Source organism: Watersipora subatra, chromosome 10 (assembly GCF_963576615.1).
Source record: "Watersipora subatra chromosome 10, tzWatSuba1.1, whole genome shotgun sequence".
NCBI lineage: Eukaryota > Metazoa > Bryozoa > Gymnolaemata > Cheilostomatida > Watersiporidae > Watersipora > Watersipora subatra.
This window is the reverse complement of record NC_088717.1, coordinates 27,817,213-27,833,470: the sequence shown is the minus strand read 5'-3', so window position 1 is coordinate 27,833,470 and position 16,258 is coordinate 27,817,213. Positions and strand designations below refer to the sequence as shown.

The window sequence follows — 16,258 nt, the reverse complement described above, 5'->3', positions numbered from 1 at the left end:
CTATTGTATTAGTGACGTCATATCCGGTAATTTTGAACCCGGAAGTGACGTCACCGGCACCATTGTATTAGTGACGTCATATCCGGTAATTTTGAAACCGGATGTGACGTCACCGGTACGATTGTATTAGTGACGTCACATCCGGTAATTTTGAAACCGGATGTGACGTCACCGGTGCGATTGTATTAGTGACGTCATATCCGGTAATTTTGAAACCGGATGTGACGTCACCGGTGCGATTGTATTAGTGACGTCATATCCGGTAATTTTGAAACCGGATGTGACGTCACCGGTACGATTGTGTGACGTCACATCCGGTTTCAAAATTACCGGATATGACGTCACTAATACAATCGTACCGGTGACGTCATATCCGGTAATGTTGAAACTGGATATGACGTCACTAATACAATTGAACGTGTGACGTCGTAACTAGTAATTTCGAATACGAATGTGACGTCACCGATAGTTGCTAATTATGCAAGATTCGTTTCTAAAAATATTGTACAATAAAAATCACTCGCACCAGTAGTAACTTACCTCTCAAGCCGTGGCGGACCTACAAATGTGAGCTGCGCACTGCTGTTTTATTGTGGACAGCATTCTATTGGAGACACTACAATATTATCACTCAAGATTTGTATTTTATAAATAAATTTGAGAAACACCATGTTATAGCAATTTCGAGAAATGTAGTTTCACGTTTAGCAAATCTTTTTTGAGCTGTCCTTTATTGAAGCTAGCACGTAGTTGTGGAACACAAGCTCATTGCAACCATTGATGTTTGCTTCTTGGCAGTAAAAACTGACTTGTACGAGCAAGAGAAAGTCAGTTCAAGTGATCCATCAAAACCAGAGTTTAGATAGCGGTGATGATTACGCTACCAAATGGCATGATACTACCTATCATGGCTACGAATATATATATATATATTTAAAAACTAGTGACATTGTCAATGGTTACAATACATGCAGAAACACAAAAACCATCAGAAATATTTAGCACCATCTGCTTGGCCAGTCGTCTTTGATGCTAACCTTCATTGCGAGCTTTCTGACTGTTCAAGACTGTCTGCCCTCAAATCTTTCTCTGCAATGCTTTACTAACCCATATTAGTGTCAAAACATTTTTAGCAGAGCAAACATTTCACATGTGACCATTTTGAACACATAGCTTGAACACAGCTTATACAAGTGAGTCAAATAAGTTTGTCGATCTCCTTCTGCTACAGCCCTGTCTCTTTTCTCCAACTTTTAGTCTCAATTGACCGTAGAACAGGGTGACTGGGAAGATTATTTGCTCTACCTGGATAATAAAATGCTGAGAGTTTGTTGGTTGCATGCAAGCAGATTCCTCCCGATTGTATGTAACCACTGACACGGAGCAGATACTGTAGGTGAAGTACCCTGCACCTGAGTAGAACAAAGAAGAGTGTAGACAATCATGTTACCATCGTTTCATATAAAGCCTCACTTTAGGTGGCGACGTACATTGAGAAAATTTGCATACACTTGCATCGACCTGAATTTATTTTACACTTTGTAAAACTTACAGCCAGTGCTAAGAAAAACTGGGTTTTTTTTTTACACATTTATGAAAGGAAAACTACTAATATATGGGATTCACCAACAAAGTAAAGAATGGAAAGTCGTTGTAGTCAAGGAACCCTAGCTACTTATTGATGTGGGTTTTTAGAAGGTGAAAGTTAGTGTCTCAGTAATATGTTATCAATTGGAGGCGTGGCAGTACGCCTCCAATATATATCCATTTTTTAACCGCCACGGCTAACGAGTTTTGACGTCATTGTTTAAACTCTTATAATCTAAAACACAGCCCTGCATTGCCACAAGAAAGCAAGCCTAATTAAGTATATTACTAGCAGCTATAGCTAGGGACCTATGGCTATCCAACAGTGTGGTACTGTTAGCAACGCGTATGTATGCAACCTCCTCAACAGTTTCTACTTATCAACCCAAATGAGGGAAGTGTCCAGATGAATAGCATTCTGTGACCCGGAGTAGAAACTAACACATTCATTACAAGAACAATGCTTGGCCGTGATCATACATGATCATTGATCAATACAAGAATATGATCAGTGAATTCATTTGGTACGGTAAAACTTAGGGCACCCATGTTACTTACATTATTGGAGTAAAAGAAAGAGCGGATGACTCCAACCGAGTACTCTATATTGGAATAGGCGCCTATGTGACGGTTCAGTTTTTACCAAAGATGTCAGACACGCTGAAATATACAGAATATTAACTATCTTACAACTCGTATGCCAAATGCCAATTATTCAGACTAGTAGACCTTCACGGGCTGTTAAGTGGAGAGTGCATTAAACATATACTGGGAAAAGCAGCAACGTATGCAGCTATGGTGATAAACGTATTGCTGCACAACGACGTCGTAGACTGTGATTGAATCTGTATTAAAATCACAGGTTTTCTTTTCTTAAAATGTTTAAGCAACGCAAAACCTGATTCTTTAAACTAAACACATGCACATCAAAAAGATGCTGAGAAAAGTCTACCGGACCTTAGTTATGGTTGCATGAAGGCGACAACTGGTAGCAACGCTATCCTCGCTAGCGCAAGTGGCAAAAGCTAGAGAAGGATGAGCCTATCATCTGATTCCTTGATGCTTCCACTCGAAGCTGTTGTGTCCAAGGCTGTCAATTGGCTCGTTCTGCCAGGATCCAACTGCTGCGGAGAAAAACTTTGAGATATGATTTGCGACACTAAAAAAAATACACTAGAAATGTGATCTATTCATATGAACGGTTGGCCATTTTTTATCGCCGAGCATTAAAGTTTTAAGCATGTCAGTTAATTCTTCCACTAAGTGCTAGCGATGTCACATTAAGATACACACAATACTAACGAAGGCCGGCTTAACACCTTCAAACCTGTGTGACCAAGTGGATGACATCGCAATGATGTCCTCACACAATACAAGCAAATTTGTAGTTATTTTTCGAGGCTTCAAGAAGTGAGGCTGTTACCAACTAATCATATGTTTGTGCTATTTTATTCAGCTACAAATACAACTGAATGTCAAGTTTTTTGCAATGCCACATTTGACTTTCGTAACAACCAACAGTTAAAAATAAATCCTTGCAGACCTATTACTAAAACATGTCTTATTTTTCAATGCTTAAGCAACTCTGGAGCATGCACACAACTCGCGTGCACCAATATAAAATTAAATGACTCCTTATCTATAGCAGACAAGTGAAAAATGTGAAAAATTTTAATAAATTTGAGAGTAACTATAAGACTTGCCTGTCAGAGAGCATAAATTATAGAGATTATAAAAGAAGGATGTTCGCCAATGAATAACTAAGAAATCATTTATAAAATAACAATGATAACATCAAACCTGGATCTGCTGGAGTTTTTGAAAAGTAAAGATAGATGATGAACGATAATATGATGAACGTATGGTGAACAAGTCACATGACAGCGTACCTATAATAGACATAAGACTCGTGGCAGAAAGGAATATCCATTAGACGTGACAGCGTAGGTACCTCTTGCGAGAGAGTTGTCGACTCCTGAAGACATGCCATAGATACTGCTCGTCCTATTACCTAGGGCATGAATACACAGGTATGATAGGCCTTTATCCCCACACACTCTGTCATCTCTTTTCTCGTAATTTAACAACTTGTCACCACAAGACACACCAAGTGATTATTGCTACAAAAGCAACTAGGAAAACTGTGCAAGGTAAGATCTCAAACAAAATACTGACTTACATTGAAATCATAGGAACCTAGGCTACAGACGGAGAGAACTATATCTAAAATGCAATCTTCAAACCGATGTAACAAAAAGTGAATAGATCTGACTAATCAAACTGGGTATGATACAGAAAAACCTCTCAGGTGCATATTGTCCCACGATTTCTGGCTAAAACCATTATAAACTGAACTCAACAACACCTTGATTACAACATAATATGAGTAAACGTGTGATGTTAGGCAAGAATTAGAAAACTCCAAAAATGTCTATATTATATATAACATGAAAAGGGTATTATGATATTACATGGTAAAGATATTATATAACACGGAGGCTGGTTCTGGATGGTGGCCATGGAAAACAAACTGTTTTTACCGATCACTCTACTCGCATAGTGGACACCGTGAACTGGCGTCTATGCTGGTATCTCAAAAGATTGATGTATTTCAAGGATAAATGAAATAAGAGCAAGTTGATGCGCAGTGTTCACATGTCGAGGCACTCGCGTATCGAGGTACGGCTGTAAGGAGCTGAGTTTTCGTTCAAGGCGCCATTTTGTTCAGCTTAATGAATTAACATGTCAACGCCATGATTGGCTAATGTGGAGACACGAGACAAAAGGACTTCTGACCACAATTCTAACACATTTCCCCATCTAGTCACCAATTTTAAAGTCACCCCATCAAATCACCTGTCACCACTACATTGTTGATTACCCAACATGGCAGATAATTATTAAGCAAGGTCGAGGCAGATTCAAAAAATACAGAAAGCCTTTGCCATATATACACGTTCGCACTAACTTTTGATCGCTGGCTCTAGAGAATTACACCTCAAGCTGGCAAGCTCGTACATCATGTGGAACGTACATCATATGGAACATACATCATGTGGAATGCAGGTCATGTGGAGCGCAAATTACAACAGAATTATTCTTTAACACAAATATGAAACTCACAAGTGTGTGTAAAAGTTGGGTATTCTCGCAAGTCATCTGTTCGAAACACATAAATGCATGCTCTGTTTTCTAAAATAAGGATCATGAACAGACAATTGATTTTAAATAATCTAGTTGAAAAATTGAGCAATTTTAATATAAGTACATAGCGTCGCAGCCGTCTTCGGTCACCATTTTACCAAGATCACGAATCTCTATTTATTTTCATGGCTTAAAAGTGTTCATAAAACCTGTTATTTGGTTTAAAATACAACAAAATATTAATGTAACTTCAATATATTATGTTATTTGCTAGTGTTATTAGCCTAACAAAAACTTTGTGTTGTCAGTTCACCTTTAATAAACTGTTCATGCAGAAATGACCCTTTCAATGTGAGACAATGCTGACTACCTAGCCATATAGGCAGCATCACATTTTTACATGACACTTTTGAATTTTTAAAGCTGCTAAGACTGCCAACAGTTTTGATAATTACGGACATACTGTAAGAAAAACCTGGCAAATTTGATAGTGTTTAGAAATAATCTTTCTGCGTTCTCCATTATGCAAACAGCTTAAAATAACAAATCTGGCCCTAGACTCATACCTGGTCCGTAAGGAACTTCACTTTATCATGTAAGCTGCAAGTCATCATTGGTGACAACAATGTTGCCAATAGAGGGTAGGAGGAGTGGAAACCTTGAAAAATATTGACACACGGAAGCAGTCACCACTAACAGACTGCAGCAAACTGCTAATACTCTTAATCTTGTACAAGTAAGAGTGGACCAAACACGACACTAATTATATTGTTACAAAGTACTAGTTTCCTGCGTACTAGTTTCCCTAAAGTTTTCTGTACAAAAGCTAATGAAATGTCAATTGCACACGCATTATCGATGTGAAGATGAGTATCTCTTCAATAAGTTAATAGCAATAGCTATGAATAAAACGTGTTGCAAATTGTCCACAATACACTTGACTTCCTTACAGACTGACCTTGCCACTTTCATGTTTCGTTGATAAAATGTGCAATGCAAAATGAAACAATTCATACAATGCTAAACACTAAATGCTATTTCTTCCTTTTTAAAATACACACATTTTACACACATTCAAGGTGGTTTTTATCGTTCATTTCGGCACCGCGTGCGAAAAATTGTAAATAATTTAGGAAGGAACTAATACATAGCTGGTCAGGTAGCTAATGAAAATGGACGCACGCTGGAAAACAAACGTTATTTGACAATTTAATGAAGGAAAATTGGAGATAGACAACAAACCTCTGTCTATGATCTCTTATATCGCTGCAGCACTCAGTAGAAGAGCTGAAAGGGAATTTGTCTTGGTTTACACCTGACTGTCTCCAAAGTGCGCGACAACGTATTTATCAGAAAGATATTGTCTTTGACAGCCTTCACATTAGGTAACCAGCCTCTCACTCTTCTGTTCACTTTACCATTATCTCTCACCAACCTGTGTACACAGGAGACGTAAGAATAACATTGAGTTATGCAACAATAAACTTGCTTACTATTTCTCATCGGCTCCATTAAACGCAACAGGACCTATTTGTTGGTTCAGATCATCGTCATCTAGATAAGAGAGATCTGCAAAAAATTGACCTTTCATCAAACAGTGTTCAGTTTTCACTGCACCGATACAATCAACTCTGTAAAAAATTGATGCAATACTACTTGAATCAGACCCAGTGGGTATTCCTATTAATAATATGTAAATAATTGTTAGAAATATAAAGTTAATAATTATTGTGAATACCATGTCGTTAGTTACTGAAAATACGAGAACGAACGACAAGTAATGAAGCAGGGTTGACATTTTTTCCGAGAAAAACTGTTTTTCCCAGGGCAGTAGGAAAAATTGGTAAAAGCCAGGAACAACTGGGAAATATTATAACGCCTGAATTTTTTAACTAAACACTTTGCAAAACAATGAAATTTAATAAAAAATGGATAATTGGGCTAAACAATTGGTTGGGTGGCTCCATACTTATATCAATCGATAATGATGGAGATCAAATAGTGTTTCAATTAGTGATAAAAATTTAAAAAATCAACACCTTTTACAGTCCAATAATAGAACTGTTTTGACGTGTATTGTTTAGCATTTTTTCTTTAGTGCAGACCAAGCGGCGCAACAGACTCCCTATATTGCACCCTACATGGCCTGCCGTCTGTCGCTTGACTTGAATCTTAGCAACGCATGCTAAGAAGGTCATAGGAACCTTAGGAAATTATCTAATGCAAAACGCCCGGTAAAACCGTTGAAATTTTATTTACGTAAATATTAAAAAGTAATGAAAAAAAGTATAACCTTTGTTTCCTATTTGGTAGTTTTGATATGCAATGAAAGGTAACATTACTGAGTACAGTACTGTATGTTGTGTTATACAGGTCTTACCTTTGAGACAGACATGGTAGCTAACAGCGGGTGAGAGACGTTAAAGCAACGCATTCCGTAAACTAGACTTGATGGAACGTGACAAACTCCGAATACAACTTAAACGAATATAGTTTCTTAAATAAGCATGTTAAAAGCTAAGTATAAGTATGAATTTTACTAAACCCAACTTTAAATTTGTCAGCGTTTTATTTTTTCTATCACCTGTTTTCGGCTTGAATATGTACGGTTTTCCAGAATCTAAGTTGGGGTGTATGAGGCGAGATTTCGATATTAGCAGCGATCTCAAGCTTTGTCACCCATGTCAAAGGCTTTCATCAATGTTTTAATACGATAGGTTGTTTTCATTGTTGCTCTCATAACTGGAACTAACACGCGGTTAAACACAGCTGCGCAGCTGCTGGTTCGATCGCCTACTGTTTCTTGTCACGTGATACGCAGCCTGCGGTTCTGAGCTTTTAAGTAAACAATATACTAGAGTCATACACGTTTGCTCAGTTTGTTGGAATAATTAAATAATAACCTGTGCTTAAATGAATCAAGTCTATTTTCAATGTTTTTACAGTAGCGTCTCAATATTTTTGCGCCATTTAAGGAACAACTGCTAATTTTTGCTAAAAACCAGCTGAATACTGTCGTTCACTCGTCTGGCTCTTATATTTTCCCGCCCGCGCGCTCACGGCTCTGAGGTACCCAAATACCAGGCCGATTAATGGCATAATGGTGGCTTTGAGGTTGCCGCATGAATGCTGCTATTACTTACGTACCTCTGATTTGTTGAAGAGCATTAAAGGTTGACTTGCAACAAAATTCACATTACAGTTATTTGATATCAAAAGATTCACCATCTCTTACTCTGTTGTGTTGTAGGTGCAAAATATTTGGTTCCAAACAGATGCGACAATCAGAACTCAACTGACTGAACAAACGATGCCAATATTTTGTTTTTAAAATTTTAATGTTTTTGTTTTTAAAATGTTAATTATGCCATTTATGTCATTTGTGCTTTAATTTATATTTGTAGCATTTGATGGATTGTTGTTATTATAAAAATGTAAATTTGCGGATTCATAGTATATTATATTGGATGGCATGATTGCGTTAATCTGAAGTCAGCTTACAATGAATCAACACTCGTAACTCCTGTTCTATTGCACATAACAAGCCAGTTTTGGCTGCAACTCTAGCAAACATATCAATGAGGGCCATGAGCTTTTTTATGCAACATTGGTAAATATAGATATAAAACGAAGATATGTCTTCAAATTTAAAATGAAAAAACTTAAAATCTCCAACAAATTGCAACGCTGGCTATAAGATCATCATAGGTAATTGCAAGCAATAGATATCAGTTGGTATGGAGAGACGTGCATGTATAAGCTTCCTTGTGTACATTTATTTATGTGTTGCAGTAAGCTTAAACAATCTACGATAAGTTGGAGGTAAGTTAGTAAATGTCTCGCATCCAAAAGGGTTAATGTCGCACCACCAGAAGAAGAGTGCAAAATATGGACGATGATCGATTCGCCGTGAAAGGGTTCAATTTATTTTTTCATCATTCTGACGAAGTGTTTAAAAATACAATGCCACCCTTTATTTGAACACCACCTCTAATAAAGCGCCGCTTTAAGGAACGGTTTGGAAAATAGAGCGCCATAGCGTTCAGATATAGGTTTTCAGTACTTGTGCTCAAAAAATGTTCAAATGTTTAAATTTGAATTCCCTTTGGTGAATTATATAAATATTTTTAATGAAGTCGTATAAAAGTTCATTGCACAGAATAATGTTTGCTAAAGTTTGCAGCAAATACCGGCTGTTTATATGCAATAAAAATGAGTTATGAGCCCCGATCCATCGAAAGCCCAATTTCGATAATGATCATGGCACTATCATATGGTATGCTGCAACTCTGAAATTTTATGCTATATTGAGATACTTTATTGAATGCTACGAATATATAAAAACAAGTGACATAAACAGACAATGTTTATAATACATGCGGAAACAAAAATATAAATTTTTAAAAATTTTAAAGAATATCAGTTGCTGTTGAATAACTGTTAGAGCATCTAATCTAGAAGAAAGATGTCTTCTGACTGGATATCTCCTGCATTGCCTAACTAGTTGATATTAGCAAGCAAACAATATTTAACGCAGGGTAAAACTCTCTAAAATATTAGCCTTGAAATTGTAATGCAAATTGTATCGTAATTATCCTGGTCGATAATTAGTAGCTATATAGTAGATTTCTAAAGAATAAAAAGATTTCAATCTATGACAGAGACCAGCCTAGTTGATTCAGTTGATAGAAAAATTCAGTTGTCGTAGATTAGGTTCAGAGAGGTATGACTGTATATGTGTAGAGCGATGTACTTCACCTGCTTGGGAGACATACCGCAGACGAACACAAGCAGACACCTAAATTTCAAGGGTTACGAAGGGATCTACGAAGGGTTAATAATACTTTTAATCACGGAGGAAACCCAATAACATTGGAAAATAGCATTAACCTGGTAGAAACATCAATGAGAAAAACACATTCGAAGTTGCTAAAAGTTCATGAGAAAAGAACTTGGTGAGCCTTAATATTTACAGACTTTTACTACCAAAATGCTAACAACAACAATACTTCAAGTAAATAAATTGTACATAATAGGGCACATTAGAGTTGACCGAGCACCTACCTCTTCCAGAGCTGATGAAGCGCTGGAGGTCTGTTCCCATTGTTCCCTATTTTTACAAGCAGGTTACCAGCAGGGCTACCAGTAGCTCTATCACAATAGGAGACCCTCCCCCCCAGTCTGATACTGAAGACTACAATTGTCAGCTTATAATTATCCTGAAATAGACTACATGGTGAATTACGAGGATGTAGTTTTCTGTGAGCCACATTCAACCTTGATGCAAGGCAAATGGACAGTTCACAAAACCTTTGAAGTTGACTCAGCCACCAGTCCATGTCACTGCTCCATTATTATCTCTGGTCAGCTTTGAAACCAACTGCTATACGTATTTCACGTGCAGTTAACATCTGCAAATCTTACAATCTGAGCTAAAATTTATTTTGACCAAAGAATTTAATAAATGCTAAATTTGAATGCATTTTTGTATGTAAATAAATATATTTAGTCAAGTCATATAAAACCTCATTGCACAGATTTAGGTTTGCTAATGTTTGAAGCAAAAATAAGCTGTTTATATGCATTACAAGATGAGTTATGAGCGTTGACCTATCGAAAGCCCAGTTTGGATAACGGTCATGGCGTTATCATACAGTGTGCTACAAGTCTGCAATTTTATTAGCCACGTAGTGATAACCTATTAAATGCTACGAATATATGTATTCAAAACAAGCGATTTTATTAGCTACGTAGTGATAACCAGTTACTGTTCAATATCTTCTAGAGTAGACCTAAACAAGCATAATCAATACTCAATATCAATACAGCCGGAATACACTGAAAGGCATAATCAATACTCAATATCAATACAGCCGGATTACACTGAAAGGCATAATCAATACTCAATATCAATACAGCCGGAATACACTGAAAGGCATAATCAATACTCAATATCAATACAGCCGGAATACACTGAAAGGCATAATCAATACTAAAGTCAATGGAGGAACTGTGTAAGCCACGATTCAAAACTCAAGGACTTCAGGCTCTCTGCGGCTTGAACAGCCGTATTGTTTAAGGGTGGGAGGGGGCTGCAGCAAATTGCATAAAATCTCATAAAGGTACTTCTGCTCAGCATGTGCTCGACTATGTGCTCAACTATGTGCTCAACTATGTAGTCAACTTCTGAATAAGCTTTTGTCCTAAACACTTAGTTTCTTTCTAACTTTTTACAATCTTTATTTTACAAACAGACGTACGTCTACAATTATTTGGCAGTTTTCGTCTGAATGGCCAGTAGAAAAATGATTTTATTATTATAATTGATACGAACAAATACTACATGATTATGCACATACATGAGTACAAACATATGTACATAGAAATATGTGTACATACAAGCATGTGTGCATACAAGCATGCGTACCTACACGCATGTGTACATACAAACATACATGCATACATACATGCGCATGTGTATACATGCATACATACGTACATGCATACATACGTACATACATAAATTCATACATACATAAATACCTAAAATTTTGTGCTTTGATAAACATCTCAATAGATCCGAAACTCATAACAAACTTTCTCTTCAATTAGAAAACAACTTTCAATGGTCCGCAAAAACCTTTAAAAGGCCTGTCTGTGTGTCTGTTTGTTTAGCAAACGTAAATTGTAATAAATTGGCAGCTATTATATAACACTATTTAATAAATGGTTACTTTAATAGCATAAAATAATTTTGATGTATTTCCTGTTTTTATCTTACCACAGTTGCTAAAAACCAGGAGAAATTGTACGAGTAAAAAGTTGGTAAAACTGGTCTTACTTCTAGACTTGATATTTTCAGCTATTTCCAAGGATTTCTTGTTTGTGACATCTGCAAAAAATGCTTGAAAATTTTCACTTGTCATGATGTTGTTATGGTTTATCCAGTTCGGCCTAAAATTAAAAACAAACAGACATGCGTAATGGAATCTAACAAGCAAGTTACGCTTCATAAATTCTTTACAAAAAGAAGGAACCATCTGGGACGACGTTTCTCCACCGAATATATTTGCTAGGGAGACAACTCCTCCAGTCGAGTTACCTAAATATTTTTGAAGGAGGATTCTCCTTCAAATATGTGAAGCAAACGTACCAATGCTGTTTATATTTTCTTTTTCAAACAATTTTTGATGTAACTCATCTGTTGCATTCTTTGTTATTTCATTATCAATATCTGCAAATTTGGTATTGTATGTCAACCTAGAATGTTTCCGATGTTTCAGGAGCAAAGCATACGAAATGTTTACTTTTTTTTTCGTTTCATCATCTAGAACATCTGTTTTGTTTATAGTACGTAGTACTTATGCAGTACAGTCTATGGTGCGAAATGTTAAAATAATACTTCACCGAAGTTGTTTTCTCGACTTGGAACGGATTAAAATTTACATACATTAATTTTAATGGGAATAATTGTTTCAAATCTTGAACAACTCAGTGTTCCTCTGGAATGGATTATGTTCCACCGAGATTCCACTGTATATATAATAATAATTTTTTGACTGTTTCATTTGTGTTATATTTTATTTTAGTGTTAACGATGGTATATTCACTATATCAGCTGTGGCAGTTTTCTGGTCTGCCAGCGACCCAGGCAAGCGAAAATGGTGCAAGTAGATTCACTGATAGCAGTAATTGAGTAGATGTAGTGTAGATTGTTGTCTAATGACATTTGCTTATTATTTAAACTACCCTGGAGTTTTTGGTGTGCCATTCCAGCTTGCTGATATAGATGCTATAATTTAAAAAGTGCTAATGCAGAGTAATAATTGGTGACGCACTGTATGAAGGTTCTAAAAAGACAGACCAAGAAAGCCGAGCTAATGGGTATCACCCATAGAGTTATCTCCCCCTAGAGTGATAACTGTGCATTCAACAACACGAGCGTTTCCGGTGCCATCAAGGAGCGTTTAGGCCACGCCCATTTTTTGTGCTAGTCGCTCGTAGTGATTGACAAGAACAATAACATCAGCCGTGAGAATGATCATGAATTTGCACAGTTAAGATAGTAATTATTGCTCATATTAAAGAGATGATGATTATAGTTTATTACTCTAATACATGCTTATCATTTAAAGCAATTCAATACTTACATAACTTGCAAAGACACTGAATAGACAGTGTTAAGTGAGTTAATGAAATCAGTAGATAGATACTCAGATACTGCATCCCAATACATATACATGTATATATATATATATATATATATATATATATATATATATATATATATATTACTGGTGTTTATAAATTATCAGTCAGAGATTCATCTGAAATCACAGTCAGTTTTATCCAAACAGACTCGCATATTAATAATAATAACCTTTATACAAAATAGATTTACTGCCACGTAACTTTCATGATGATGGATTATATTTCTTCCAACTAATATTTGTTAGGCAGGATGACTCCGACAACTAACATAAATGAATACTTTTGTCATGCGTCTAATTGGTCATGGTATGATGACTACTGCAATAGTGATTTTGCAAACCTTTATCAGCAAAGTAGTCATGTTCTGATGCTATAGAGGGAGATGGGTCAATAAAGCTAGCTGTTGCGGAGTCTTCTACTGTCTCATCACCAGAGCTCGAGAGTGGTCTCTTCTTCCTTGGTTGAGATTTCTTCGGCTAAGGACATAAACATTGTATTAAACTAATACTATGTAGTTTGCGTCTTGGGCGATCAATATTGAAAATTATGTTAATAATTCCGTGATAATTCATGGGTCTCGACCTGGTATGGATACACTACAAGAATACCAAAGATCTAAGCCAAACCGAGTGCATACATAAAAGCATTTATAAAGAATCAAGAAGCTTTACATGCACAGTCTATTTTGGATGATAACACTGTTCGTAACAAACTAACCTGCATGTGTTCTGGGCAGTTGAAGATAGTAGGAACAGCAGTTGGAAACAATCTTGATTGTTTTGGAGGACCTGTGTAGTCAGCATCTGTGAAATGATCTGAGCACAGTTTGGTTGACGGAGTAAGTTTTAAATTTACTCTCTTGGTTGCAAGAACCCATCTATTTGCCATCTTCTCATTCTTCAGCGGGAATCTGTATACATTATAAAAAATGAACTGAATAGTGAATGAGTGACAAATAAAGGAGGGTCAGTCGCATTAGGTCATAGATAACACAAACTAACAGTAATCAACTCCAGTGGCTGGTAGTGGAAGGACACAGACAAAGGGTAGTGAGGGTTCAGAATCAAACAAGTAACTGACTTGCTTGCATACCTACTACACCATAACAATGATTGATAGAACAAGGGACATGATTCAAATCAATCATCTCTCTAGGTACACCTCTGATCATTCATTTCAGTTGTTGATACAGCTAAATCAAGCCTTTTTAATTTCAACTACTGATGATATTATTGTGTGAATATAAAATATACCGGAAAAAATGAATGAGTAACTTGACAAAACTAAACTACAACGACTCACCCATGGAATTTTTTGTCTGGTGTCTTGCTACTAGAATTGGAGCAGCCAAAGGCTGCACAAAAACTACCATTTGGCATACTGTTAATATGATGATCACAGTCATAGAATAAGCAAAGCAAACGTAGAAGAAATAGCAGTACTAAAGAACAGGCCCGTCTTCTCTGGAACGGCTGGGCGGCTGAGCCGCCCCAACTTTTTAGTGATTGTCGGCGGCTATGTACTAAGAATTACGTTCTAAGCTCATTCACTTAGGATTTCCAAGTTGGAAATTCCAAGACCGGTTGGAAATTCCAATAACTAATCTATTAGCTACTAGCATTCTACTACTAATGTCTCCGTGGTGATTTCGCCAAATGAGTGATCTTGTAAGACTTTGTTAAGACTTATAAACTGAACTTTATTGCTTTTAATTGGGGTGAAAGGGTGTGAAGACCCCAAACTTGCATTTTCGCTAATTTCCAGGCTCACTAATCTAGTATTGGTTTTGACTGCCAGTAATGTAGTGAGTGAGAGATCCTTTTCTGCATTGAAGCGAATCAAAACATCGACGAGGAGCACCATGGAGCAGGCTCGACTAAATAATCTTCTAATATTTTACATATATAAAGATGTTGAAAGAGATACAGAATCAGTTATGAAATATTTGTTTCATCGACACATTGACAGAACTAAAGCTATTGCAATAAATAAGTAATAGCCATACCTGCCAACTCTCACGCATTGGGCGTGAGACTCACGCAATCACCCCAAAGAAAAAATGAAAATGCGTGAGAAATGCGTGAGATTTTTGCCCCAATTTCCACAACTTTATATATACCATCATTGATACATCAACTACCCCAAAACCAAATCTCACGAATTGCCCCACTCTTGGGTTGGCAGGTCTGGTAATAGCTCTTGTTCTGTCAATGTCCCTTACAGAAATCTGTAGTGTCATGAGTTTTATATTGGTCGTTGAATAAAAAAGACCTTTTGCCTACTATGAACCATAAACAATATACTTATATAGATTTTGATACTTACAATTGATTGCCTTTATGCATACTTTGAGGGTTGTTGATGCTTAAAAGGTCTAGAGCTTCGGGGCGCTGCCCCGAACCCCATTGGGGGCCGCCACCGCCCCCCAAACTCCCAGGTGTTCATAACGAGTTGCCTAACATTTACAGTTCCAATTTGCAACCAGGGAATAGAGTTTAAAAGTTAGAATGGTAAATGTTGTATACAGTATGTTATAATATGTAAAAATAAATTTTCTGTCCAAAGACTTCTTTATTACTCGGGCAACGCCGGGTAGTACAGCTCATGGTTGATAGCAGTCAATTAGCTTTCCATCAAACTAATGTAATACAACCCCAGTATGACCATCTATCTTATCTATGAGTAACTGATTGCATTAACTCACTTACTTAACACTGTCTATTCAGTGTCTTTGCAAGTTATGTAAGTATTGAATGGCTTTAAATGATAAGCATATATTGGAGTAATAAACTATAATCATCATCTCTTTAATATGAGCAATAATTACTATCTTAACTGTGCAAATTCATGATCATTCTCATGGCTGATGTTATTGTTCTGCCAATCACTACGGGTGACTAGCACAAAAAATGGGCGTGGCCTAAACGCTCCTTGATGGCACCGGAAACTCTAGGGTAGTTATCACTCTAGGGGGAGATAACTCTATGGTATCACCAATGGAGACACTACCCACCATCAGCCAATGAAATCGCCAAGCAACACCAACCAAGCCAAAGCATCAGGACCACCTACTAGGCGGTATCACAGGTGTGATCCGGTCACCTTGGCTAAGGACAGACTGTATTAACAACTAACAAGCAGTAATACTTCACCTTTTGACGAAGGCCAACAGGTGCCAGGGTACAGCAATGTGGCACTGAGTTGGGTATTGGATGCTACTGGGTGAAAAGGTTACTAATGGAAAACGGGCCACAAACGGCCAACCAGGTGCAAGAATGGCTTTATTACTTCTTTTCCAGAATCGGTGGGTTAATTG

General features: G+C 36.9%; 1 protein-coding gene across 3 annotated transcripts in view; it reads right to left on the bottom strand.

The window, feature by feature from the left end:
* Positions 1 to 1,020: 1,020 nt before the first annotated feature.
* LOC137406411 (THAP domain-containing protein 1-like) overlaps positions 1,021 to 16,258 on the bottom strand; it is a 29,610-nt gene continuing 14,372 nt past the window's right edge. Inside the window, exons 6-13 of one of the 3 annotated variants that reach the window (XM_068092984.1) lie at positions 13,660 to 13,852; positions 13,283 to 13,418; positions 5,974 to 6,166; positions 5,298 to 5,389; positions 3,477 to 3,598; positions 2,545 to 2,711; positions 2,146 to 2,247; positions 1,021 to 1,305 (exon numbers count right to left, since the gene is read on the bottom strand). In XM_068092984.1, coding sequence (XP_067949085.1) covers positions 6,159 to 6,166; positions 13,283 to 13,418; positions 13,660 to 13,852 — 337 coding nt within the window. In that variant the 3' untranslated portion in view covers positions 1,021 to 1,305; positions 2,146 to 2,247; positions 2,545 to 2,711; ... (1 more) ...; positions 5,298 to 5,389; positions 5,974 to 6,158. Of the gene's footprint in view, positions 1,306 to 2,145; positions 2,248 to 2,544; positions 2,712 to 3,476; positions 3,599 to 5,297; positions 5,390 to 5,954; positions 6,167 to 13,282; positions 13,419 to 13,659; positions 13,853 to 16,258 lie in introns of those variants that run through there. The other 2 variants (XM_068092986.1, XM_068092985.1) reach the window with 2 other exon arrangements.